Source organism: Natrix helvetica (genome assembly GCF_964273705.1).
Source record: "Natrix helvetica genome assembly, chromosome: 9".
Classification (NCBI taxonomy): domain Eukaryota; kingdom Metazoa; phylum Chordata; class Lepidosauria; order Squamata; family Natricidae; genus Natrix; species Natrix helvetica.
Genome location: NC_138560.1, coordinates 5,783,159 through 5,811,158, shown reverse-complemented (window position 1 = coordinate 5,811,158; position 28,000 = coordinate 5,783,159). Strand labels below are relative to the sequence as shown.

The following is a 28,000-nucleotide window of genomic DNA, read 5'->3' as shown; positions in this document are numbered from 1 at the left end:
TTCTTAACGCCCCGCAGTGCAAGAAAACATTAAACAAACCGAGGGCAAAAATATTTGGCACCTGCCTTTAGAAGTTGCCCAGGTTGGGAAATACCGCACTGAGGACTAGCCGCTTCTGTAAGCGAAGACGTTTCCAGCCCGTCTCTGGGCGACGAAAGCTGATGGGGCCGCGGAGCGAAGTTTTCATCACTTCCCCGTTCTTCCTGACTCCTTCATTCCGCCGCTGCTGCGTCACTCTCCGAAACTTCTCTAAAAAGAGGGACGGTTTTCTGCAAGGGATGCCCGGGGTGGAGCCAGGCCAGCTGGAGGAAGGGGGTGGATTTCAAACATAAGCAGAGCGCGAGAAGGAAGGAACCGCAGAGTCTCTTTTTTCTTTCCTCCCCCTCGGGCTGCAAGAATTGCTCCAGGATCCACTCGCTTTGCGGATTACCAGCTCCCTCCTACGCCGCCGCCGCCGCCGCCGCCGTCCCGGGTCCCGTTGCAGAATCCATGAAGTGCTTCTGGACCTGCGTTTTGTTCTCCTTGGTGGTGACAGATGGTAAAAAACAGAGAGAAGGGGGGGAGGGAAGGAGGGAAGGAAGGAAAGAGAGAGAGGGAGGGAGGGAGGGAGGGAGGGAGGGAGGGAAGGAAGGAAGGAAAGGAGGAAAGGAGGAAAAGAGGAGAGATATAGAAAGAGGAAGGAGGAAGGAGAGAGAGAGAGAGAGAAAGAAAGGAGAGAGAAAGAGGAAGGAGGGGGGAGATAGAGAGAGAGAGAGAAAGGAGAGAGAAAGAAAGAGAAAGGAAGGGAGGGAGGAAACAGAGAGAGAAAGAGGAAGGAAGGAAGCCAGACAGACAGAAAGAAGAAAGAAAGGAAGGAAGAAAGGAAAGGAAATTAAAAAGCAGAACTGGCAGAGGTGGGACGCAAATGAGTTTGCATATTGCCTTTTGTGTAAAAGGCTGTAGATGAAATTCACTTTTCGGATTTCCCGAATCAGTTTCACTGTGAAGTTTCCAAAGTTTGCTTCTACTATTGGGGGGGAGGGGAGGGAGGGAATCGAACCGGCTGTTTTCAGAGCATTTGGGAAGCAGGAGAGAAAGAAGCAGAACTGTAGTTTTCCCTATCCTCGTCTTTTTTTTAAATTCTCAATAGGAAAGTAGTGCCTAATGGTTACTGTTAGAGTTTGGGCTGCAGAAATGCAGAGGACTGCCAGAGGGCGGCCTAGAACTGGCATGTTTGAGTCTTGTGGCTGCCCCCTAGCTGCTGTTGAGATTATGGCAGGTGAAAGAAAGGTTTTGTTTTCTAATCTTGAGATCTAGAGCAGGGGTCACCAACATTTTGGATCTCAGGGACCACTAAATTCATAATTTTAAATCCCGCAGACCACTAATATGAGTTTTTTAAAAAGAGAAACAGTATTTAGTGCAATATAAAAATGCAAATAATTTTTCTGCGGATCACCAAAAGAAGAAGAGAAAAGAAGGGAGGAAGGAGAAAGGAAAAGGGAAAAGGAAGGAAGGAAGGAAGAAAATGGAAAAGAAGGAAGGAAGGAATTAAGGAAGGATGGAAATAGTTCCCGTAGAGAAGGCTGTTCCCAATTTCTCTGTTTTACAGAGGCCTTCTACAGGTAGACATTGACTTACGAAGATGTATTAGCAACCATTTGAAGTTACAATGCCACTGGGGGAAAATAATCACACTTATGATTTTTCTGATGAGTTCCTGAAGAACGGTTGCAGGAACTGGGTATGTCTAGTTTAATAGAAAGAAGGACTAGGGGAAACATGATAGCAGTCTTCCGATATCTCAGGGGTTGCCACAAAGAAGAGGGAGTCAAGCTATTTTCCAAGGCACCTGAGGGTAAAACAAGAAGCAATGGGTGGAAACTAATCAAGGAGAGAAGCAACTTAGAACTGAGGAGAAACTTCCTGACAGTTAGAACAATTAATCAGTGGAACAGCTTGCCTCCAGAAGTTGTGAATGCCCCAACACTGGAAGTCTTTAAGATGTTGGATAGCGATTTGTCTGAAACGGTATAGGATTTCCTGCCTAGGCAGGGGGTTGGACTAGAAGACCTCCAAGGTCCCTTCCAACTCTGCTATTGTATTGTATTGTATTGTATTGTATTGTATGACCATTGCAACATCTCCTGGTCCCTTGACCCAAATGTGGCCGTTTGGCGAATGGCATGTATTTATAAGGTTTGCAGCCTCAGGGCTGCATCAGATGATCGTCATAGGTGACTTTCCCATCCCAGTCACAAGCAAAAACCAACAGGATTCTCTTAACGACCCTAGGTTTCGCTTAACAACTGCAGCGGTCCCAATCGCAGCCGTAAGCTGAGGCCTCCCTGTTGCATCTGCTTTACTAATGACTTCCCCTTCTGCTTCTTCCAATAGTTGTCGCCCTTCAATGCTACTCCTGTAATGGGTACAGCGACTGCAAGGATACGGAGACATGTAAAGAGCACCAGCCGATGTGTAAAACCACCGTCATGACCATAATAAGTCGTAAGTTTTTGGGAGGGAGGAAGGGAGGGTGTGATAGGGGAAAGAGCTTGGGGGAGGAAGAGTGAATGGCCCATGGCTGATCTAGGCTGTATAGATTAACAGAATAAAGGAAGGGACCTTAGAGGTCTAGGAAAGTCAATGCAATTCTAAATTGCATTAACAGAGGGATACAATCGAGATCAAAGGAGGTACTAATACCTCTCTATAAAGCCTTAGTAAGACCACACCTAGAATACTGCATCCAGTTTTGGTCACCACGCTATAAAAAAAGATGTTGAGACTCTAGAAAGAGTGCAGAGAAGAGCAATGAAGATGATTAGGGGACTGGAGGCTAAAACATACGATGAAAGGGTGCAGGAATTGGGCATGGCTAGTCTAGGGAAGAGAAGGACCGGGGAAGACAGGGGAGCAGTCTTCCAGTATTTGAGGGGCTGCCACAGAGAGAAGGGGGTGTGTGTCAAGCTATTTTCTAAAGCACCCGAAGGCCAGACAAGGAAGAATGGATGGAAACTGACAAGGAGGGATTCAACATAGAAATAAGGAGGAATTTTCTGACAGTGAGAACAATCCACCAATGGAACAGAAGTTGCCTTCGGAAGTTGTGGGAGCTCCATCCCTGCAAGCTTTCAAGAAGAGACAGGCCTGCCATCTGTCAGAAATGGTGTCCGGTCTCCTGCTTGGGTGAGGGGTTGGACTAGATGACTTACAAGGTCCCTGGTAATCTGTAATCAGCACAACCACTCAGCACCGCCTTACTCGCAGGAAAAGATTTTTTTTTGTGGGGTTCCTTTCTCTCCAAACGTCTTTTAGGTTTATTTCATCCATCATCCTGAAGAAAAGGAAAGGAAGGAAAATATTGAGTTGCTTTCATGCCGTTGCCAATCCATTGCAAATGCACCTGCGCCACATTTTCCGGCTTTGGTTCAAAGCGGCTGTTTTCCAAACGCAACTCATTGCCAACCCTTCCGAATGGAGGGTCTCCAGTAGGGGCACCCTGTTGGCTAATGAGTGGGGAGGTCAACGGCACATTTCATCACCAGTAGCAGCTGGCCCAAGACATTCTTATCACAATCTTTAAGAGGATTGCCAATTTCACGTTGTCAAGTGAAGGATAGGAAGAATCCACATTAAAAACGGAGACCTGATTTGTAAGTACGAGCTCAGGATCTTACCCTGACTACTGTTGTGTCTCTGCCTTTCTCTTCCTCCCTTGTCCTACAGGACCCAAGATCTCCACCTACTTCCTCAAGGGCTGTGATGTCAGAGGAAAAGCTAATAATTCCATCTCACACCTTCTGGGCCATCGGGTGGTGTTTCTGGCAGAGGAAGTTTGTGAAACCGATCTGTGCAACAGTGGTATACCCAAGGAAATGCCCAGAGGTACATATCTGAGCACGTAGGAGTTTTATTCAGGGACTGGTACTTACGTGGCTTCTGCTCTGACCGAGGCTTCCCCAGCAGCACGAAGCTGAATCCTCATCCCAATAAGCCCCTTTGATTTAATTGACAGTGAATTCCTCTCCAGCAAAGTCTTTCCTCTCCCGCAGTCTTTCAAGATCGTTCACAATTACCGACCTTTATCGTGCTTGGAGAATGGCCAGGCCGATATCTTTCGGATGCCGCAATACTTGGCAAGAATGCAGGAATGAACTAATTGTATCCTGCAAACTCCACTCCCCTTTCGTTCCTCTTTTATTCCCTGTGGAATAAAAGACCATTTATTGTCCACCTGTGGCTTTACTCCCAAATTGACCCCTGTTCCTTAGCTGTTCCCTTCGTCTGGCAACTCTGCACATGTGCACATTGGGAACAGGCTCCAGCTGTTCGTCTGCCTCACTGATCTCCAACTCCAAAGGCAGCTGATAATTGTCAGACGGCCCTGGCCCCCTCTCTGCCTCCGACACAGAGCCTTCCCCAGACTCCAGGACTGGCCCATGTTCCTCCCCAACCTCCTCACTGTCCGAATCTGCTGCCAGCTCCACTGGCCGCTGGCAGTCCACAAAACTATGCTAACAAAAAAAAAGTCAATAAAAGTTACCTATCTTATCTGTAATAATATTGATTTAATGTATGCAAGAATGTACAAAGTCTCGTTCACTGTTTCCATGGTTTGCTGTTTTTCTCCTCGACAGTGAGGGATATGATCCATATCCGAGGCCATAATGAAAACCTCCTGAGTTGCTACTCCTGTACAGCTGCTGATAACACTTGTAAGAACTCCAGGCTTACACCGATGCGTTGTATCTGGCCCCAGGACAAGTGCATAGATATCATCTCCTTGACAGATGCAGAAGGTGAGTCCCAGCCTTCTTCCAATGTACTATTTCTCGGCCGCTTCTTCCTCCGATGTCTTAGTTTCCAGACAGGAAATAATGCATTTAACCTTCATTTCAAATCTTACTCCCAGAGCTCCCTTGGATCATTTAAGATTGGCATGCTTGCATATTAAACGTGTCTAGATATTTAACGAAATCTCTCGGTCTAAAAGAGTGAACTGAGGGGAGCGTTTTTAAACAAATCCAATCTATGTAGATATAATAAATAGATAAAATACACAGCTTGGGTTATGACCGCAATAAAGCCCAAATCTTTTGTTGCTAAGCAAAATAGTTGTAAAGTGGATTTTACCCCATTTTACAACCTTTCGTGATAAGTGAATGACTGCAGTTATTAAGTGAGCAAGACGGTTGTTAAGTGAATCTGGCTTCCCTGTAGACTGGGTGTCAGCAACTTGCGGCTCCGGAGCTGCAAGTGGCTCTTTCTTTCCCCTGCTGTGGCTCTCTATCAGCTGAACCCACCACTGGCTGGCCCCTTCCAGTCACTCCTCACCTAGCCTGAGGATAGAGAGAGTGAGAGAGAAAGAGATAGAGAGAGAGAGAGAAAGAGAGACACACAGAGAGACATATACCCGTTTCCCACCAGGAGCCACAAAACCTGGGTAGGAGTTTCAGTTTTCCAGTAGTTTAAAAGATGGCAAATGGTGCAGCATTCACCCCCCCACTCCCACCCCCTCACCCCACCAAATAAATATACTGTATACAATTAGCATTTAACTCCCCCATTCTCAGAACTGTGTGATGTCTACTAAGACGATGAAATAGCTCACAGCCAGCACTGTTGTGCCGAATAATAAAGTCATTTTTTGCCCTCTGTATGCGGGATTAAAAATTAGCATTTTCACTCCCCCGTTCTCAAAACTGTGGTGTTTTGTTTGGGCTGGATGGGTTCTAACAAGAACGTAAACCAACTCTCTCAGATTTACTATGCAAAATAATAGACTTTTTTTTTTTTTTGGCCATAAAAGGCGTGACAATTTTACATTTCAAATGTGTTGGTTTAGAGCAGTGTTTCTCAACATTCACAGTTTTAAGATGCATGGAGTTCAATTCCCAGAATTCCCCAGGCAGCATGTTTTCTGACTGAGGCTTCCCGAGAGCATGAAACAAACTTCTTGTCTTGACAAAAAAAAACCTTTTATTAATTGACTGTGAATTCTGCTCATTCACATCCAGCAAAGTCTTTCCAGGGAGGATTGACAGTCACAGATCTTATCTGCCTTGGAGAGATGACAGGCAGATATCTGCAGAACTTGGCAAGGAGTCTCCGAGAGTCACGAACCAATTAAGTGAACTAATTGTCTCCTGCAAACTCCACTCCCTTTTTGCTCCTCTTTTATTTCCTCTGGGAGGGGCCATTCATCGTCCACCTGTGGCCTTACTCCCAAGTCGACCCCTGTTCTTTAGCTGTTCCCTTCGTCTGGCAACTCTGCACATGCGCACACTGGGAACAGGCTCCAGCTGTTCCTCTGCCTCACTGATGTCTGACTCTGAAGGCAGCTGATAACTGTCAGACGGCCCTGGCCCCCTCTCTGCCTCTGACACAGAGCCCTCATCAGAGCCTTCCCCAGATTCCATGACTGGCCCATGTCCCTCCCCAACCTCCTCACTGACTGAATCTCCTGCCAGATCTCCTGGCCGCTGGCCGGCCACAAGAGCATGTGAAATCTTTAGAAGATCCCTTTGAATTCTTATAAATGATTAAGGATCCCAAAGAGTTTTGGTTTATGTGGATGATATTGATTAATATATACTACATTAGGAATGAAACCTGAGAATGGTTATCATAATTATTCATTTGACTCTGTGATTCCCCTGAAAGGACCAGAGTACACTGAGAAAGCCTGGTCTCGAGGCCTAAGGGGATTTGTACAGGTCATGATTGTCCCAAAGGTACTTTAAAAAAAATCCATTTACCTTTTGAAAATCATCTTTGGGACCAGCAACCTAAAATTAAGGAGAAATTTCCTGACAGTGAGAACAGTTAAGTAACCGGTGGAAGAGTTTGCCTTGTGGGTACTCCGTCACTGGAGGTTTTAAAGAAGAGATTAGACAACTATTTGTCTGAAATGGTATAGGGTTTCCTGCTTGAGCAGGGGGTTGGACTAGAAGACCTCCAAGGTCCCTTCCAACTCTGTTATTCTGTTAGGGAGTCTCAACTCATGGAACAGTGCGCCCCCTGGAGGCCAAAAACACATTTACGCCATTGCTTTTTTTCCTTCCCACGGATAGAATTACCCAAGGATCAAGAACGTATCAAAGGCTGCGGGCAGTTTTCCCACTGCCAGGATGCTCTGGGCTTCCACAACCACAAGAATTTCTACATGGTCAAGTGCTGTAACTCCAGCGGGTGTAACAATGATGTGCAAGGTAGGTCAATCACAACATTGTCTTAGAGCAGTAAAAAGAGGCCTGCGGGAAAAGAAAGAGTAGCACCTCTTCCCCAGATGTTAGTCTCATGAGCTTCGATCATGCTCAGTTCTCAGTCGTTCTCCTGTGGGCTGGGCTTAATCCCCACTTGGCATGAATGCCATGGTGAAGGTACCCAGCATGTCATCCTTTGCAGGGTGACGTGATGATACATCTGAGGCAGGGGTGGGTTCCGGCAGAGACTGCTGCCGATTCGGTCAGGGGCGCACAAGTGCAGTACAACTAAAATTGCTCTGCGCATGCGCAGAAGCAAAAAACAAGGAGGTGGCGCCTATGGCGTTGCTGGGAGAACTGGTTCGGGGGCGTGGCAGGCCTGGGTCACTGCCGGTTCCAACGATCCAGGCCGCCAAGCTACTACTACTTTGGCCGAACTGGGACGAACCGGTAGGAACCCACCGCTGATCTGAGGTCAAATACCTGCATACAAATACATGTGAATATCCATGCTTTGCGATCCGTGCTTTTAAAAACATTTTATTTATTTTATTTCTTTAGTTTGTCAAACATCTATGAGATAACAGGTATAAGTATAAACATGGACACGAACACAGGAAATGGGTACGAATAAATGGGGACAGTAGGACAGGGACAGTAGGCACGCTGGTGCGCTTATGCACACCTCCTTTACGGACCTCTTAGGAATGGGGTGAGGTCCACGGTGGACAGTTTAAGGTTAAAGTTACGGGGGTTTGAGGATGTAACAACAGAATCGGGTAGTGCATTCCAGGCGCTGACCCCTCTGTTGCTGAAGTCGTATTTTCTGCAATCGAGTTTGGAGCGGTTAACCTTCAGTTTGTATCGATTGTTTGCCCGCGTATTAAGTTTGTATCGATTGTTTGCCCGCGTATTAAGGAGGTTGAAGCTGAAGAAGTCGTTGGCAGGTAGGACATTGTAGCAGACAGTTTTGTGTACTACGCTTAGGTCAGACCGTAGGTGACATAGTTCAAGTTGTCCAAGTCCAAAATTTCAAACCTGTTGGTGTAAGGCAGTGTTTCTCAACCTTGGCGACTTTAAGTCCTATGGACTTCAACTCCCAGAATCCCCCAGCCAGAGGGAATTCTGGGAGTTGAAGTCCACAGGACTTCAAGTCGCCAAGGTTGAGAAACCCTGGTGTAAGGGATCCTATTGTGAGCATTCTATTCCTTCATTCCCTTAATGAATGTAAGGGAGCCAATTCACAGAGCTTGCTTCTCTTGGCAGATTACAAGCAGACTCCCTTGCCCTTGAACGGAATTACGTGTCACAGCTGTGAAGGAAACGCGACTCACGGTTGTGCCCCAGATAATATCACCACGGTGCAGTGCCGAGGCCACATGACTAAGTGCCTAGATGCCTCAGGAATCCACGGTGAGTCATTTGTGACAGATTCCTCTTGCTTTCTCTCTCTCTCTCTCTATCGTGGTTGAGCATTAATCTGCAGAGTGAGAACAAGGAGAAAGTTTGGGAAATAAATCTACAGAAATCGTGAGACAGTGGTGGGTTCCGGTTCCCGTTGCAACCAGTACAGTGCAACGGGGCCCGGCGTCCACCACATGAATGCGCGCAGCACTTGCATGCATCCTTACATCCTGCGACACCTCCACGACGCTCCAGCTGCTGGGCGGAGAATCGTGCAGGTGCTGTACGCTCCCTGAATGTGCACGGAAGCGCCAAAGAGCTCAAATACAGGTAAGGAGGACGGGCGGGTGGGTGGGCCCTCCGGAGCACCATCCCGGAACGGTACCCAGTGCTCCCAGCAGGTACCGGTACACCCGTACCGGGGTGTACCGCCTGCAACCCACCATTGTCATGAGCCCATGTCAAATGGAATAAGAGTTTCAAACTGGCTTCAGACTTGGGTGAAAACTCTTTCTCAATGATCCAGAGTCCAGATCCTTTTGGACCAGGGGTGAAATCCAGCAGGTTCTGATAGGTTCTGGAGGATTGGTAGCAGAAATTTTGAGTAGTTCAGAGAACCAGCAAATGCCATCTCTGGCTGGCCAACATGATGACTGGAGAATTCTGGTAGTTGAAGTCCATCCATCTTAAAGTTGGCTGGCTGCAGAATTCTGGGAGTTGAAATCCACCCATCTTAAAGTTGGCTGGCTGCAGAATTCTGGGAGTTGAAATCCACCCATCTTAAAGTTGGCTGGCTGCAGAATTCTGGGAGTTGAAATCCATCCATCTTAAAGTTGGCTGGCTGCAGAATTCTGGGAGTTGAAATCCACCCATCTTAACGTTAGCTGGCTGCAGAATTCTGGGAGTTGAAATCCACCCATCTTAAAGTTGGCTGGCTGCAGAATTCTGGGAGTTGAAATCCATCCATCTTAAAGTTGGCTGGCTGCAGAATTCTGGAAGTTGAAATCCATCCATCTTAACGTTGGCTGGCTGCATAATTCTGGGAGTTGAAATCCATCCATCTTAACGTTAGCTGGCTGCAGAATTCTGGGAGTTGAAGTCCATCCATCTTAAAGTTGGCTGACTGGAGAATTCTGGGACTTGAAGTCCACCCATCTTAAGTTGCCATGGTTGAGAAACGCTAACTTCTGGATAACTATATCCAACCAGTCCCATACTAGACGAAACTGGTTGCGTAGCCTTTGCCTCGTTGTGGTCAGCAATCTGGGGGCACGACATAATGTGACATCTACCTCTCCCCTCGAGAGTTTAAGGGGAAATGAACTGTATGTGCCATTCAGATACTTTCTGCTTCCTACATTACGTTGTAAGACGGCATCCTTCCATGGTACGGCCCAAGTAGGAAAGGAAGACTCAATTTCACTCTTGTTTTCTCCCTCATTCAGGTGTCTCTGGGAACTATTCAGCTATCAAAGGCTGTGCATCCCCATCCTGGTGCAATAGTCCCTATACCTCCATCTACAAGAACCTGGGCAACGTAGAAACCCACTGCTGTACTGGTGAGCTGTGTAACCGTTTGATCATCGATGGACATCTAAAACCATCTCCAAGGAGCCAAGCCAGCCACCTCACCTTGGCCCATCACACTATCATGTCAACGAGTCTCCTGCTTTTTATAGTTTCCCTCCTTTCTTGAGACAGCTCCTGATCTCCAAGAGGAAGACGGACGCTTACTCCGGATCTGGACCAAGTAGAACTTAGAACTAGGACCTTTTCTACTTTCCCCAATATTGAATGCAGCTGGGAATAAACGGAGGGGTTCTTGCTGAGAGCCCCCTCCTTATGCGAGATGTACACACCTCACACCATTAAAGAGACCATCATCCCTACAAAACCAGGGCTGAAGATCAGGGGTGGGATTGAAAAATTTGAGCAACCGGTTCCTTGCCTGGCTGCTGGGTGGGCGTGGCCATGGAGGCGTGGCCTATTCGGCTTCCTGCACCAAGGCAGCAGGGGGGCGCATTTTCATCCTCCCCAGACTCCTGAGGTTTTTCTCGAGCCTCCGGGAGGATGAAAATGTCCGCTCCCTGGCTCCACAGGGCCTCTGGAAGCTGGAAACGGACCTGTTTCTGAATTTCCAGTACTTCTGGTAGGCCCATTTTTCTGCCCTCCCAGAATCTCTGCACTTACCTGGCATCCAAAATGGGCCATGTGGTACTCTGGTTTAACCAGATTAAAATTAACATCCCATTTGCCCAAACCGAACTGAACCGGCTCAATCCCACCCCTGGCGAAGAGACCATTCTTGGGGACCAAAGAGTTCATGTTCCAAGCACTCATGAGCCTCTGAATATTTCCCACTCCCTTTTTCAAAACGGTCGCTAGCCAAGCTACCCACGCACCCTAGAGAATATTTATTTTTCTTGGCCGTACACAGGTAGTCCTCAACTTATGACCAGAATTGGGGCCAACGTTTCTGGTGCTAAGCGGGACATTGGTTAAGTGAGTCTTGCCCTGTTTTACGACTTTTCTTGCCACAGTTGGGAAGTCGATCGCCGCCGTTCTTGAGTTAGCAACACGGCGGTCACGTCCATCTGGCTTCCCCACTGATTTTGCTTGTCAGAAGGTTGCCAAGTGTCCTGAATTTGATCATATGACCACAAGGATGCTACAACAGTCGTAAATATGAAAGAAAAAATAGCAATGGCACTTAGACTTCTATACCACTTCATAGTGCTTTTACAGCCCTCTCCAAGCGGTTTGCAGAATTTGCATCTTGCCCCCAACAATCTGGGTCCTCACTTTATGCACCTCGGAAGGATGAATGGTCATAAGTCACTTTTTTTCAGTGCTGTTGTAACTTCACTAAATGAACTGTTATAATATCAAGAACTACCTGTAAGTAGGACCGGCAGCCAGATCAGTATGGATAGCTTGGTGAGAATTAAGTTACGTGTTGTAAAAGGAGGCTAGTGGCTAGGAAGGCTCATGCTTCGTGATATCTTGGGTTTCTGCTCAACAGGATAAAGTAACAGAGTTGTAAAGGACCTTGGAGGTCTTCTAGTCCAACCCCCTGCTTAAGACAGGAAACTCTACACCATTTCAGGTTATCCAATCTCTTCTTAAAATCCTCCAGTGCTGGATCAATGAATGTAAGTCAAGATTGCTGAATTATAGTGAAGATGCTGGACCCACATCTTGTGGGGGAAATCCTCATTTTTCATAGCCCGCTGAATAGGACACCATGAAATTTCCCATTCCTTTTATTTATACCTTCTCGGTGCTATGATGGACCCTTTTTAGTTGTTTCAGCTCACAAAGATTGAGCCTCGTGGTTTTTTCAAATCTGGGGGGGGGGCACTCAAGAGCCGTCCCTGCCTTACCTACAAAGCTTGACTCCTTATTGACCCGAGGAGCTTACACAAGGAGCAGCTATTTTCCTCTTTTAGAATTTTGTCAGCCGCGTGGGATGGTTTCTTCCTGTTATTTTATTATGTTATATATCTATTTATGTCAATAAAATATTTTTCTAACGTTCAAAATGTATGCGTGTGGGCTTACTGTATTTTAATCCAATGGGCACAACAGACGGGTGTTCCTTCTAGATCTGTGATGGCAAATCTATGGCATGCCTGCCTGAAGTGGCACGCAAAGCCATGCCGCCTGGCACATGTGGCATCGCCCGTTCCTTTTCCTGGTTTCTGGCAAGCATGGCCGCGCAACGATTAGCTGGCCTTCGTGTGTGCAGCAGTGCCAGAAACTGGAAGAGCTGCTCTTCCGTTTGCCAGTGTGAGCATGCGCACCAGTAACCAGAAGACAACCTGGCCGGCACGCAAGCGCATGCTGGAACCCGGAAGTTCATTTTCTGGACAGCTTCTCTTCCGGGTTACATCCAAGACGAGCGCATGCGCCATCACTGTTCTAGATGGAAGATAGGAAAGAGATTGAGAGACTAAAGATCCAATAAAGGAGAATATTTGTAGATTAGGGTTGAAATGAAGGATCCTTGCTGAGGTCTGAGTTGGCTGTTTTCTTGCAGACATTTTTTTTAAAATCGTATTTATTGAATTTTCCACCATTTAAGAGACAAAACACGAAACTTACACTTATAACAGCTTTTCCATATCGGTATCGATATCTTTCGTAACAATCCTATTTACAAAAATCCTATCTCAATCTCACTCTCCTAAGTTATATCCTTATTTAAGTTATAATAACATGTTATTATATAGTAACATCAAGCCAATATCATATACTTCTTAGGTCTTTTACATTCCATATATTATACTTTAACATTTTATACCCTAAGTTTTACGTTGACTCTCAGTCCAGGGATACCATCTTGCAGACATTTTATTACCCATTTAGGTAACGTCATCAGTGCCAGATGAAGGAGGAGGAGGTGTGGACTTCAACTCCCAGAGTGTGCTGTGCTGGCTAGGGAATTCTGAGCGTTGAAGTCCATACAGCTCAAAGTTGCTGAAGTTGAGAAAAACGGAGGTAAGCAAAGCTCTTAAAATTAACCCATCTCATTGGATGTGGCATTTTTCACACATTCCGATCAAAGGAGTCGAAAGCAAAGTAAGTTTAATAATGTCAAAGCGACGCTTTTCAGTGTAATGAATAAATGGTTACATAAAGCGAGGAGCTACCTCTGCTTGCTTTTTTCAATGGGCTTGCTTGCTCTCTTGCCCTCTTTTATTTCATCTAACCCCAGATTGATCATTCTGTGACCTTCTGACAAGGAGGAAAATCAAGTTAGTAGCCGTGTTACTAACTTAACAGCAGCAGCAATTCACTCAATAACCGTGGCAAGAAAAGTCGTAGAATGGGGCAAAAGTCACTTAGCAAATGTTTCACTTAATAGAAATTTTGGGCTCCAATGTGGTCGTAAGTCGAGGACCACCTGCACTTATTTGGGAAACTTAAAATGAGTGCAATGCTGCCATTATGCCACGAGAGGGCAAACGTCTCATGTGGCTATTTGTTCCATGAATATATTTAAGTTGGTATTTGAACAATAGGTCTTCTTAACTTTTATATTTTATTGCGTTTTATTAACATTTCTAGATGAAATGTTAATATATATTACCAGTTCATCTTTGATATGCCAAACATTAAATAAATAAATTTAAAAGGTAAAAGTTTCCCTTGCACATATGTGCTAGTTGTTCCCGACTCTAGGGGGCGGTGCTCATCTCTGTTTCAAAGCCAAAGAGCCAGCGCTATCCGAAGACGTCTCCGTGGTCATGTGGCCGGCATGATTAAATGCCGAAGGCGCACGGAAGGCTCTTACCTTCCCACCAAAGGTGGTTCCTATTTTTCTACTCGCATTTTTACATGCTTCCAAACTGCTAGGTTGGCAGAAGCTGGGACAAGTAATGGGAACTCACTCCCTTACGTGGCGCTAGGGATTCGAACCGCTGAACTGCTGACCTTTCTAAACGACAAGCTCAGCGTCTTAGCCACTGAGCCACTGCATCCCTAAATAAATTTAGGTTATCCTTTTATTGTACACACTCTAAAAGTAAAAGTTACTGGGGATAGCACAGTCTCCAATTCCATAATCAGCTGTGATGAAACTAAGAATTTTCCAGGCAAGCAATCATAGACATCTGCAGAACTGTTCTTCTTTCATTTTTTTGTGATGCTTTTAAATCTCAGGTCACTGTGGCATCATCTGGAATCAAACGTGCCATTGAATAATCATTTCTCACAGGACCAATGGCAGAAATGCTTCCTATGTAAGGAGCAACAGAATGAGCAGCATTTAAGGAACTGAATTTTAATTTCAGCCGAAATTAAAAGGATTTCAAAGCTTGATTACCACCATTTGAGTGCAGAGAAGAGCAACAAAGAGGATTAGGGGACTGGAGGCTAAAACGTATAGAGAATGGTTGCAGGAACTGGGCATGGCTAATTTAATGAAAAGAATGAATGGGGGTGACACCCCCCCCCCCCGCCCAGATTGCATTTTAGCACCGCATGAATTACCAAATCCAGTGAAACACGTCTCCTACCCCAGGGTTAATTCATTGTTAATCTTTAATCATATTAAAGAGTGTTGAATGGCCCCCAGTAGCATTAACACCTCTGGGATGGTTTTAAAACCCGTTGATCCATAAATATATATTTTTTTAAAAAAAGCCCACTTAATTAGCCTACTAGGATTTTGAAAATTAGAAAGGTAGAAATCTGGTTTTGACGTGCATGGGTAGGAACTCAAGATTCCAGAGGCAAAAAAAAGGGGGGAACTAAAATTGAGTCTGTCCTGGGCCACGTTATTATTATTTTCACTTTGGATTCCCGACTTCATCGGTAGAACTTTGTGCTCTGAAAGTGAAAGAATGAATGAGAGGCCCTTTGCACAGCATCCGTTCTAAAAGAATCCCCAAAGCTGGTTTTCCTTATCTGACTTCATGTTTTCAGGAATAGGTTGCAGATCCCATTTGTTCTTTGATCTGTTATTTTAGCAAGCGCATCCCTATGTATGTAGCTTCCTGAAAATTAAGACCCTCCATCTAAGTGGAGGGTCTCAGCATCTCCTACCTGGGATGGGCTTTATTGGGGGGGGTGTTAGGGTTAGGGTTAGGAATGTGAGAGGAGGCATTGCCTGTGACACACACACACACACACACACACACACACACACACACACGCCTTTGCTATGCCCTTCCCAGGGAGCCAAACGTCCCCAAGTACAGCCAAATACAGAATAACAGAGTTGGAAGGGACTTTGGAGGTCTTCTAGTCCAACCCCCTGCTCAAGCAGCAGACCTTATACCATTTCCATTTATACAAATGTCTGTCCAATCTTTTCTGCAAAACCTCCAGTGTTGGGAGCACCCACAACTTTTGAAGGCAAACCATTCCAGCGATTAATTATTCTCACTGTCAGGAAATTTCTCTTTATTTCTAGGTTGGTTCTCTCCTTGATTTGTTCCCATCCACTGCTTCATGTTTTCCATCTATTGCTTCTGGTCTTGCCTTCAGGGACTTGGAGAACACATTGATTTTATGTCGTTCGTGTGGTTTTTATTCTTGTATTTGGGATTTGGCCTGGCCGTAAATGACTCTGAGTCAGCGTTGTTTCTTTTATATTGTGCATTTTATTTTTCTTTAACCTTGTGAGTTCTTGCTGTTCTCTGCGCTTGACTTAACTCTTCTCTCTCCCTCCATCCCTCCCCCTTTCTCTCTCCCTCCCTCTCCCTCTCCTTCCCTCCCCCTTTCTCTTTCTCCCTCTCCCTCTCTCTCTTTCTCTCCCTCCCTCTCTCTCTTTCCTCCCTCCCTCTATCTCTCCCCCTTCTCTCTCCCTCCCTCTATCTCTCTCTCTCCCTCTCCCTCTCCTTCCGTCCCTTTCTTTCTCCCTCTCCCTCTCTCCTCTTTCTCTCCCTCCTCTCTCTCTCTCTCTCTCTCTCTCTCCCTTCTCCTTCCCTCCCCTTTCTCTTTCTCCCTCTCCCGCTTTCTCTCCTCCCTCCCTCTCTCTTTCTCTCCCTCCCTCTCTCTCCCTCTTTCTCTCTCCCTCTCTCTCCCTCTCCTTCCCTCCCCCTTTCTCTTTCTCCCTCTCCCTCTCTCTCTTTCTCTCCCTCCCTCCCTCTCCCTCTTTGTCTCTCCATCTCTCTCTTTCTCTCCCTCCCCCCTCTCTCTTTCTTTCCCTCCCTCCCTCCCTCCCTCCATTCTTGGATCACTGCGCTATTGCATAAGATGCCATGAAGTCACCTTGTAGCTGGTGTGGGTATAATGTGCAAATGGGCATAATTAAAACTGAGTGTTTTACACCTACCTTGGTCAGGACTTCCTACACCTAATATATTCACCAGGAAAACAAAAATGATGATGTTCTTACTGAGCTGTGAATCCACTTGCCACCTAGCGTTTTTAAACCATCGTACCTTCTCCCATGCTGACATGGGCTCAGGGTTGACATGACTCAAAGCAGCCAACATTTCTTTTACAAGCTTCTGCAACTCACAATACATGTTGCACAATTTCCTGGACTATTGGAGTTAATCTGGGACAGGAAACAATAAAAACAGATGAGCCAGGCAAGATGCAGGGAAGCCACCAAGATTTTTTTTTAAAAGGTAGCACGAAATATTTGATTCCTTTCCGGGCCGGTATAACAAGCTGAGCCCAACCAACAGGCCACAGTTTGGAATCATTAACAGGCATGCAAAAATCATGATAATCTTGCTATATCAGGAAGAGTGGCAGAGCAAGCAGAATTTCAGTTTTTCAATGTGAATCACAGGAAACTTGACCTGCCTTGTGATTTCAATCCAACTTATAGCCTGATGCATTACAGCTAGTCCTCATTTAGCAAGCGCACTCAAACTCGGCAACTCGGTCATTAAGAGAAGCAATTGCCAAAAAGGCATTAAGAGTTGTTAATCTAATCTTGCAAAGCTTCTTCTCTGGTAACATTGTACTACAAACTAGGGCACACAAAACATTTGCCAGACCAGTTCTCGAATACAGCTCATCTCCCTGGAATCCACACTTTATATCAGACATGAATACGATTCAGCGGGTCCAGAGGTATTTCACGAGAAGATTACCCCACTCCTCTACTCACAATAGAATTCCCTATGGCACCAGGGTCGAATTTTTGGGCTTGGACAACCTGGAACTGTGTCTCCTGCGGTATGATCTAAGCACAGTACACAAAATTGTCTGCTCCAATGACTTGTCAATGACTTCTTGTCATTGACTTCTTCGACTTCAACTTACTTGTCAATGACTTCTTGTCATTGACTTCTTCGACTTCAACTTACTTGTCAATGACTTCTTGTCATTGACTTCTTCAACTTCAATTTACTTGTCAATGACTTCTTGTCATTGACTTCTTCAACTTCAATTTACTTGTCAATGACTTCTTGTCATTGACTTCTTCAACTTCAACTTACTTGTCAATGACTTCTTCAACTTCAACCTCAATAATACACGGACAAACAATTGATACAAACTCAAGGTAAACTGCTCCAAACTCGATTGCAGAAAATATGACTTCAGCAACAGAGTGGTCAACGCCTGGAATGCTCTACCTGACTCCGTTGTTACATCCTCAAACCCCCACAGCTTCAACCTCAAACTGTCCACCGTGGACCTCACCCCATTCCTAAGAGGTCCATAAAGAGGGCATATGCATAAGCGCACCAGCGTGCCTACCATCCCTGTCCTATTGTCCCCATTTATCTGCATTTACTTCCTTTGTTCATGTTTATGTTCATACCTATATTTGCTATCTTGTACATGTTTGACTAATAAAAAAATAATAAATAAATAAATTGCTAGGTGAAGCCACAGCTGTTCTTACAATCTTCCTTCAGCTTGCCCCATGAAAAAGCAAAGGTCATAAATGCAAGGATTAGTTGCAAAGTTACTTTTTCATCGCCATCGTAACTCTGAATGGCAGCTAAAAAAGGCAGTCAAAGGCAGTCACTAAATGAGACTTCCTGTAATTTCTATTGCTGTTTATTAATTCATATTTATTGTCTCATCTAGCGGGGATTCTCAAAGAGTTTAACAAAACAAAGGACAAAACTATACTAAAAATGCAATGGAGACATAATTAAAAGAAAAACATGGAAGTGATGAAAACACCTTGCCTTTTTTTTTTAGCTATTCAGCTTTTGTAGGTTTTCCGTGAAAGTACAATGAAAAAGAACCAAAAAATGTTTTACGTTTCACACAAATGTGTTTTTTAAAGTATCCAAAAATGATAAGAATTCCCCTTTTTTTAAAAAAAAAAACCCCTACCAAAACCCCAAAGAAAGCAACAACAAATTAAATAAAGAGGAGAGAAAAACAATAACAAAAAAGGATAACAAACTATCCATGTAAGTCACACGCCTGTCAGTTCGATGTCACTTTAAAACAATGTCACACCTTTGAAATGTTCTAAAAATTTAAAAAATCTTGAAACCGTGCCTGGTGCAAAACAACAACAACAACAAAAACAGCTTGTGTACTTGCATATATGTGTGTGTGTGTGTGTGTGTGTGTGTGTGTGTGTGTGTGTGTATGTATGTATGTATGTATTTGTGTTACAAATAACTAAATAAAATAAAAAAAATAAAAAAACTGATAAGGAACAGAGCCCGTGGCTTAGTGGCTAAAACTCCTGCCTAAGATATATACAGCACGGGTTCAAATCCCAGTAAGGGTATGGCTAGCTGATGAGAGCTAATTAGCTCGAAATAGATCTATACTAGTCTCCCTTTATTTATTTATCAGTACAAATACAATACACACACACACACACACACACACACACACACACACACACACACACACACACACATATATATATATATATATATATATATATATATATATATATATATAGTCTCCCTTTATTTATTTATCAGCACAAATACAACGCAACATATGTATATATATATAGTGTTGTATTTGTGCTGATAAATAAATAAAGGGAGACTAGTATGTCTTTATTACCTTTAGTACCTTTATTTATTTATCAGCACAAATACAACACAAATATAAAAAGGCAACATTAAAAATAAAAATATGACTTTCTGCCTGGATGGTTTTCTGTGATGAGCCGAATGACAGAAAGAGGGAGTAGTGAGCTCCCTCCCATATTTGGGTATACCACGGGTTGTAACAAATACATATATATATGTTGTGTGTGTGTGTGTGTGTATATATGTATATGTATGTATGTATGTGTGTGTGTGTGTGTGTATATATATATATATATATATATATATATATATATATATATATATATATATATATATATATATATATATATATATATATATATATATATATGTAAGTGTGTGTGTATTTGTGTTACAACCCCAATTACAACACACACACACACACACACACACACACACATATATATATATATATATATACATACACACATACATACATACATATATATAATAATTAATAATAATAATAATAATAATAATAATAATAATAATAATAATAATAATAATAATTATTATTATTATTATTATTATTATTATTATTATTATTATTATTATTATTATTATTCATACATACATACATACATACATACATACATACATATATTCAAATCTCAGGTTCAAATCCCAGTAAGGGTATGGCTAGCTGATGAGAGCTAATTAGCTCGAAATAGATCTATACTAGTCTCCCTTTATTTATTTATCAGTACAAATACAACACACACACACACACACACAGACATATTGTGCAAGCAATTAATCATTGGATGGGCTTGCTTTCAGAAGTCATGGATGCTCAATCATTGAAGGTTTTTAATAAGAGATTGGACAGTCATTTGTGTGGAATGGTATAAGGTCTGCTGCTTGAGCAGGGGTTGGACTAGAGGACTTCCAAGATCCCTTCCAACTCTATTACTCTGTATTTTCTATGTTTATAGCAGAGGTGGGTTCCTCCCGGTTTGGCCCAGATTGGCTGAACCAATAGTGTTATTTTGGCCTGGGTCGCAGAATTGGCAGCGACCCAGGCTGGCCACGCCCCTGAACTGGCTCCCCTCTCACCGCTGCTGTTGCTGGCATGTTGTTTAGTAGTAAGTGTGCACAGTTCACTGTACATTATTCACTGTACATTACAGTTCACTGTAAATTGTTCTGCGCCTGCGTGAAGAACAATTTACATTGAACCATGCATGTGCGCACAGCCCGTAGTAAAACCAATAGTAAAACTGGGAGCAACCCACCTCTGGTTTATAGCCACCTATCCGGCCCACAACTCAAGACCCCTCTTAAGTGTTTCATATTCCCATATACCTGAGTCAGCTCAGCTGCCATTGGAAGTCATACATTCCAATTAAGGTGCCAGCTCAATCAAGCTAGTTATTTACATTTACAGAATTCTACTTATCAGGCTTTTAATTATGGTGGTTACTTACATTTATTTTGGGAAGCCAGCCTGGATCAGGGCAGCCCAGAGCAAGTAGCTGCCACACACCATCCATGCCCATTCGCAGCCTAATTTCCTAGGCGCCACAGAAGTCATCCAACCGGTTTCCAACCTGCCGGCTTCAATCCTCAATCTTTGGCGATGGGGGAGACTGTAGCTGCTTTCAGAGTCAATATCAATATGTCATTGAGGCCAGAGATTGCCCTGGGGATTAATATTCTTGTCTAAACTGAGTTGCTGAAGGCAAAAACCAATACAAGAGAAACATGGTAATATATCAAAGCACCCTTATAATAAAGGTGAAGGTTCCCCTCGCACATATGTGCTAGTCGTTCCCGACTCTAGAGGGCAGTGCTCATCTCTGTTTCAAAGCTGAAGAGCAAGCGCTGTCCGAAGACGACTCCGTGGTCATGTGGCTGGCATGACTAAACGCCAAAGGCATTGTTACCTTCCCACCAAAGATGGTTCCTATTTTTCTACTCACATTTTTATGTGCTTTCGAACTGCTAGGTTGGCAGAAGCTGGGACAAGTAACGGGAGCTCACTCCGTTATGTGGCGCTAGGGATTCGAACCACCGAACTGCTGACCTTTCTGATCGACAAGCTCACCGTCTTAGCCATTGAGCCACTGCATCCCTATTACCCGTATAACAACATTAGGTTAGGGTGCATCACCACTTAAAAAACTAGTCGCTCCCTATGTTAAGTGGTTGACATATAGGTAGTCCTTGACTTACAGCCATAACTGAACCCAAAACGTCCATTGTTAAGCAAAACAGTCATTGAGTGAGTTTTGCCCTAGATTACACCCTTTCTTGCCATGGTTGTTCAGTGAATCACTGCAATTGTTAAGTTAATAACGGGCCTGTTAACCGAACCTGGCTTCCCTGTTTGCTGTCCAGAAGGTTGCAAAAGATTATCATGTGACCTGGAACCGTCAGAAGTACATGCCAGTTGCCAAGCATCCAAGCATCCGTGATCGTCGGGATACTGAAGTGGTCGTAAGTGTGAAAAACAGCCTAAAGTCACTTTTGTTTTCAGTGCTGCAATAACTTTGCACAGTCACTAAATGAATGGTTGTAAGCCGAGGTCTACTTGTACGGTTAGGTTTGTGTTTGTGTGCTCCTGTGTTAAGTGTGGTTCTGTCTGATAGGTCAGTTCACTGCGGAGCGTTTTGGATGAGCTTCCAAACGGTTGACTCACTAACCACGTTCAATACACAGTTAGGCGGTTTAGACAAGAAGATGATTTCCAAGAATTTCTTCAGAAGAGTTCCATATTTTGGCCAGCGCGGCAGGAGCCAAATCAGCTAATTTTGGAACCCCAGTGAGGCTAACCACGAATAATGCATGCCAAATCAAAGGCATGTCTATTCGCTCTATCTGAAAAGAAAGAACTGGAATAGCAATAGCCATAGCACTTAGACTTATTTTTACAGTCCTCTCTAAGCGGTTTACAGAGTCAGCCTTTTGCCCCCAACAATCTGGGTCCCTCATTTTACCCACCTCGGAAGGATGGAAGGCTGAGTCAACCTGGAGCCTTCGTGAGATTTGAACTTCCAAATTGCAGGCAGCCGGCAGTCAGCAGAAGCCGCCTGCAGTGCTGCACTCTAACCACTGAGCCACTGTGACTCATATAAAGTATAATCTTCGTTGTTTAAGTCTGAAGTATACTTTCTGTGTGTATATTTTTTTTTAATTTTTAAAACTTTTGCACATTTTATTTTTTTAGGGTTTTAAATTTTCTAGGGTTACATTTTACCTTTTTCATGCTGGTCTATGATGAAATAAAGATTTGATTTGATGATATATCTAATTAATGATGAATTAGATGCATACTTTCTAAATGTGAAGAAGAAGAAGAAGAAGAAGAAGAAGAAGAAGAAGAAGAAGAAGAAGAAGAAGAAGAAGAAGAAGAAGAAGAAGAAGAAGAAGAAGAAGAAGAAGAAGAAGAAGAAGAGCAGCAAACTACACAACTGGAATTTTGGAAGATTATTCTCTGTCTATATTCACGGGAAGTATGTTCTCGTGAGTTTAGTCAACCCTACTCTCAGGAAAATGCACCTCACTTTTATGAGTTTTTCCTCTACATTTATCCATCGCACCTACCCACAATTCATTCCAGAAGAACATAGTGACAAATGCCAGACAAACCCGTTTGTCTCAAAAGGCAGGATAACAATCTAACAATTAAACAGGTAAATGTCCACCCAACTAACTGGAGAACAATATGGGACAATACGGAATAACATTAAACTACTTTTGTCCTTTAAAATATATAAGCTACTTTGAGGCTTATAACCGCACCCATCCTTTCTTTACAGGGTAAATTTCTCGGTGAACTCATCTCAGTTTTTTTTCCAAAATTGGGCCATGTCATTGTTGGAACACGTTACCTTCTATTTTAACTTGCTGCCCAAATTCTTAACAATCACAGAACTGGCTGAAATTCTTCTGGAGAAAGAAGAGAAAGAGAGAGAGAGAAAAACAAGGATTAAGAAAATGTTTTCCCCTTGTGGAACCGGGAATGATTTGTCAGGCAACTCTTCAAATCTAAGATTTTGATCCAGGTGAAGTCACCTAAAGCCACAGAGCGTTGCCACCTCAGAAAGAGCTCCAGGTATTTTGACTCACACCATTGCCTTCTCTTTCTTCCACGACCTCATTTTTAGTTTCGATTATTGTGCCTCACACATATTTGTCTAACTGTACGTATTCTGTGAAGTTCCAGCCTGCATGATGGATGAAGCATGTTCTGGCATGTCCGAGGAAGGAGTAGTTGGAGGCCCAAATGTTGACTCTCTGCTGAGTCAGAGAGATGACACCGTGTCTTCTCTAATGCAACAATCAAAGGTGGGAAAGAGGCCACACCTGAGTCATTCTTTTCCATGGCAGAGTTGCCAACTTTTCCTTTGACCTTGGCGGAAGGATTTCACGCACCAACCTTCATGAGATCATACAGTGCTGGCTGTAGTACAATTTGACTCAGGCAGCTTTCCTTGAAGGCAGAAGATCTAACTGGGTTGTCTATATTTGTGGTGGGAGTCGTGGTCAGATGCCTGCAGAGATTCTCAGTCTTCCAGGTCATGGTTGTCCCAAAGGTGCTTTTTCAGGAGGCAACTGGGCTTTCTGCTTTGAAGATGTTTTCACTTCTCATCCAAGAAGCTTCTTCAGCTCTGACGCGTCAGTGGGAAATGGAAGGATTTATATTCCTTCCATTCCATTATATTTATAAAGGAATATAAACCCTTCCCTATTCCCCCGCTATCCTGTCAGAGCTGAAGAAGCTTCTTGGATGAGAAGCGAAACGTCTTCAAAAGAAAAAAACAAAAAAGAGCAGTTGCCTCCTGAAGAAGCACCTTTGGGACTGTGATCAGATGGCAACCCAAAACAGACTTCCATAGGATTTTCCCTCTACCAGTACAGATAGTCTGGGTATGTCTAGTTCAATAGAAAGAAGGACTAGGGGAGACATGAGAGCAGTCTTCCAATATCTCATGGGTTGCCACAAAGAAGAGGGACTCAAACTATTCTCCAAAGCACCTGAGGGCAGAACAAGAAGCAATGGGTGGAAACTAATCAAGGAGAGAAGCAACTTAGAACTGAGGAGAAAGTTCCTGACAGTGAGAACAATGAATCAGTGGAACAGAAGTTGCCTCCAGAGGTTGTGAATGCCCCAACACTGGAAGTCTTTAAGAAGATGTTGGAGAGCCATTTGTCTGAAACGGTATAGGGTTTCCTGCCTAGGCAAGGGGTTGGATTAGAAGACCTCTAAGGTCCCTTCCAACTCTACTATTGTATTGTATTGTATTGTAATTATCTGCAAAGGAGAACATTTGTAGCTCAGGGTTGAAATGCCTCAGTCAGGCCAGCTTCATGGTTGACAGAGAGACTGATGGATCCAAGGCCACTTGGTGATGTTCAAATGAATATATATCTGAGTTCTTCTGAATTTGGCCCATCGCTGCAAACAGAGTACCATAGCACCTGCAGCTCACACTATTTTTGGGAGGGGGAAAAATCTGGAGTAAAAATTTCATAGTGGCTTTGTTTTTTAATGATGATTTGGGTGTTATCGTTGTTTGCTGAGGTTGTCAGTCCTGCCATTTGTTCTGCTTGTGTAACTATACTAGAATTGCCAGCCTAGCTTTTTTGTTTTGTTTTGTTTTGCTTGTGACACGTTTCTCAGGTTGAACCACTACCTGGAGTTAGATACAACCTCTTGTACTACCAGTTGAATTCAGCTGATGCAGGAGAAAAAGGATGCATTTATTTATTAATTAGGTAAAGGCAAAGGTTCCTCTCGCACATATGTTCTAGTCGTTCCCCACTCTAGGGGCCGGTGCTCATCTCAGTTTCAAAGCCGAAGAATCAGCGCTGTCCGAAGACGTCTCCGTGGTCATGTGGCCAGCATGACTAAACGCCGAAGGCGCATGGAACACTGTTACCTTCCCACCAAAGGTGGTTCCTATTTTTCTACTTGCATTTTTTAACGTGCTTTCGAACTGATATGTTGGCAGAAGTTGGGATAAGGAACCGGAGCTCACTCCGTTACGTGGCGCTAGGGATTCGAACCGCTGAACTGCCGACCTTTCTGATCGACACGGTCACCATCTTAGCCACTGAGCCACCGCGTCCCTAAATAAATTTAGGTTATCCTTTTATTGTACACACTCTAAAAGTAACATTTTCTTTACTGGGGATAGCACAATCTCCAATTCCATAATTAGCTGTGATGAAACTAAGAATTTTCCAGGCAAGCAATCATAGACATATGCAGAACTGCTCTTCTTCTTTCAGGGGGGAAAAAAGAACTTGAGATACAAGCAATTCAAAGGCAAACTAAAAAAAAAAAAAATTTTTTTAAATGGGGCTAACAGATTGGTCTGCCCCCCACCTCCCCTCACAGATTTCTGGTTGTTATTACATAACCTTGGGCAGAAATGAGGAACAGAATCTGAGCAAAAAAAAAATGTTTTGACGTTCTGAACAGAAAAGAATATAAAAATAAAACAGAACAGCCTTCTAGAGTGGGAAGGAAAGAGAAGATAACAATAGTTACAACCAGTCTTTCCACAATTCTTACCCTGCAAGTAATGGGAGGTGAGCTTTATTTTGTCCAAACTCAAGACAGAAGTTAACTACAGGTTTAACTGTACACAGATAATCCTTTATTCCCTCAAGGATCACTTAATTATCAACGCCATTCCTCTCCCACCAAGCCTGTTATTTAAAACCTGACTTTATTTACCCATCTCTTCTTCTGCTACTTCTCTTTAGCCTTCCTGTTACAGTCATTCCAAGGCTCTTTTTAATATATCGCCATAAATTACATAAAATCCCTTGGACTGCAAGAGGATCAAACTGGTCAGTCCTAGAGAAGATCAACCCTGACTTCTCTTTAGAAGGCCAGATCCTGAAGATGAAACTCAAGTACTTTGGCCACCTAATGAGAAGGAAGGACTCACTGGAGAAGAGCCTCATGCTGGGAAAGATGAAAGGCAAAAGAAGAATGGGACGACAAAGAATGAGGGACCAAAGCAGTCAGCGTGAGCTTGAATGGACTCCAAAGGATGGTGGAGGACAGGAAGGCCTGGGGGAACATTGTCCATGTTGTCATGATGGGTTGGACATCAACTTCGCAACTAACAACAACAAATAAATTGCATATTCTTTTCCTTGAACATGTTATGCAACCAGACCCTCCTCTTTTAGAGAATTGGAAATAGTTTTCAAAAGCTGGAAGGATCTCAGGCTTGTTTACAAAGTCCAGCATCTCCATGCTGGTGGGGCAGAGGTGTCTGTAAGCTTTGGTCAAAGAAGATGGGCATTAAACTAAAAACAGAGAGCTTGGCTCACACCACCATGACCAACCTCCTGAGTTTTTGGACCACGCGGTGTGTGAATAAGGTAAAGGTTCTCCTCGCACATATATGCTAGTTGTTCCTGACTCTAGGGGGCAGTGCTCATCTCTGTTTCAAAGCCGAAGAGCCAGCACTGTCCGAAGATGTCTCCGTGGTCATGTAGCCAGCATGACTGAACACCAAAGGGAAACAAAACGCTGTTACCTTCCCACCAAAGGTGGTTCCTATTTTTCTACTTGCATTTTTACGTGCTTTCGAACTACTAGGTTGGCAGAAGCTGGGACAAGTAACGGGAGCTCACTCCATTATGCGGCGCTAGGGATTCAAACTGCCAAACTGCCGACCTTTCTGATCGACAAGCTCAGTGTCTTAGCCACTGAGCCACCTTCAGTGTGTGGATACACTTACGCAAATCAAGTTTCCATAAACCCCTTAATTCACCAGAAGGGCCAGTTCAGTAGGAGAGGCAGGGTTAAATAGGCAATCCTCGACGTACGGCCACAACTGAACCCCAACATTTATCTTGCTAAGTGCGACACTTGTTAAATGAGCTTTTACAATATTTCTTGGCACTGTTGTTGAGTCGGCCACTGCAGTTCTTAAGTTAGGAACACAGTTGCTAAGGGGCTTCTCCGTAGACCTTGCTTGTCAGAAGTTCTCAAAAGGGGATGACCTTGGGATGCTGCCCCGGGACACTGCCACTGTCATAAATAGGAACCAGTGGCCAAGCATTCCAACCTTGATCACATCAGAAGTGGGATTCAGCCAGTTTGCTCCGGTTCGGGCAAACCGGTAGTGGTGGCTGCGGGAGGCTCCACCTGACGTAATGTACCAGCACTGCACATGCTCAGGAGGCAGTGTGCATGCCCAGATATGGCGCTTGTGAGCAAAGCATGTGCAGCGCGCTCACATTTGCGAACTGGTAGGGAAGGTAAGTGAATCCCACTGCTGGGAATTCTGCCACGGTCATAAGTATGAAAAATGGCCACGTCCCTTTTTTCCGTGTGGTCGTAACTTTGAATGTTCACTATCTTAATGTCAGTACTTTATAACATATTGTAAACACTAATGTGTATTGCTGGTCTTTGACCGTAATAAAGATTTATTTGCTTACTTACTTACGAATGTTCACTAAACAAATGTTTGTAATACAAAGGAAGACCTGTATTTCTTCTGGGGAAGGCGGAAGAGCTGTAGCAACTCCGTATTTTGATATACACGAGGTCCCCTCCCCCCCAGCAACCAAAGCAGTGCCCTATTATGACCTCCCAAATGGTTTCAGTTGATGGAGAAACGAAGCATTCCTTTCCAATGCCTTCCATCACCTTTGCCATCATCTCATGCTCCTCCAAGTTCAGACATGCCTCTAATTGCTGTTCTTTCCTGCCTCAAAGTCCTGGATGAAGAAGAATGTAAAATAAAACATACACACACACACACACACACACACACACACACACACACACACACAGCTCCTCAACTGGCTGTTCTAGTTCCCGGTAGGGGCGTCACCCCAGTAAGTGGTCTCCAGGTGCTGGGAAAGGGAAGTGATGAGTTAGAGAGTGGGATGGGATGTATGGAAGAAAACCCTCCAGGCAGGTGCTGAACAGCCAAGTCTAAGGAGGTGTGGCTGAAGGGATGA

At 44.0% G+C, this 28,000-nt stretch overlaps 1 protein-coding gene across 1 annotated transcript; it reads left to right on the top strand.

The window, feature by feature from the left end:
- The first annotated feature begins 5 nt into the window (after positions 1-5).
- On the top strand, positions 6-12,133 carry PLAUR (plasminogen activator, urokinase receptor). The gene is given in 11 exon segments (XM_081962255.1): positions 6-248; positions 254-376; positions 378-438; positions 441-461; positions 464-538; positions 2,377-2,487; positions 3,709-3,867; positions 4,620-4,781; positions 7,056-7,193; positions 8,454-8,600; positions 10,037-12,133. Coding segments are annotated over 11 exon segments (1,335 nt in total). The 5' UTR covers positions 6-161; the 3' UTR covers positions 10,288-12,133.
- Positions 12,134-28,000: the final 15,867 nt, after the last annotated feature.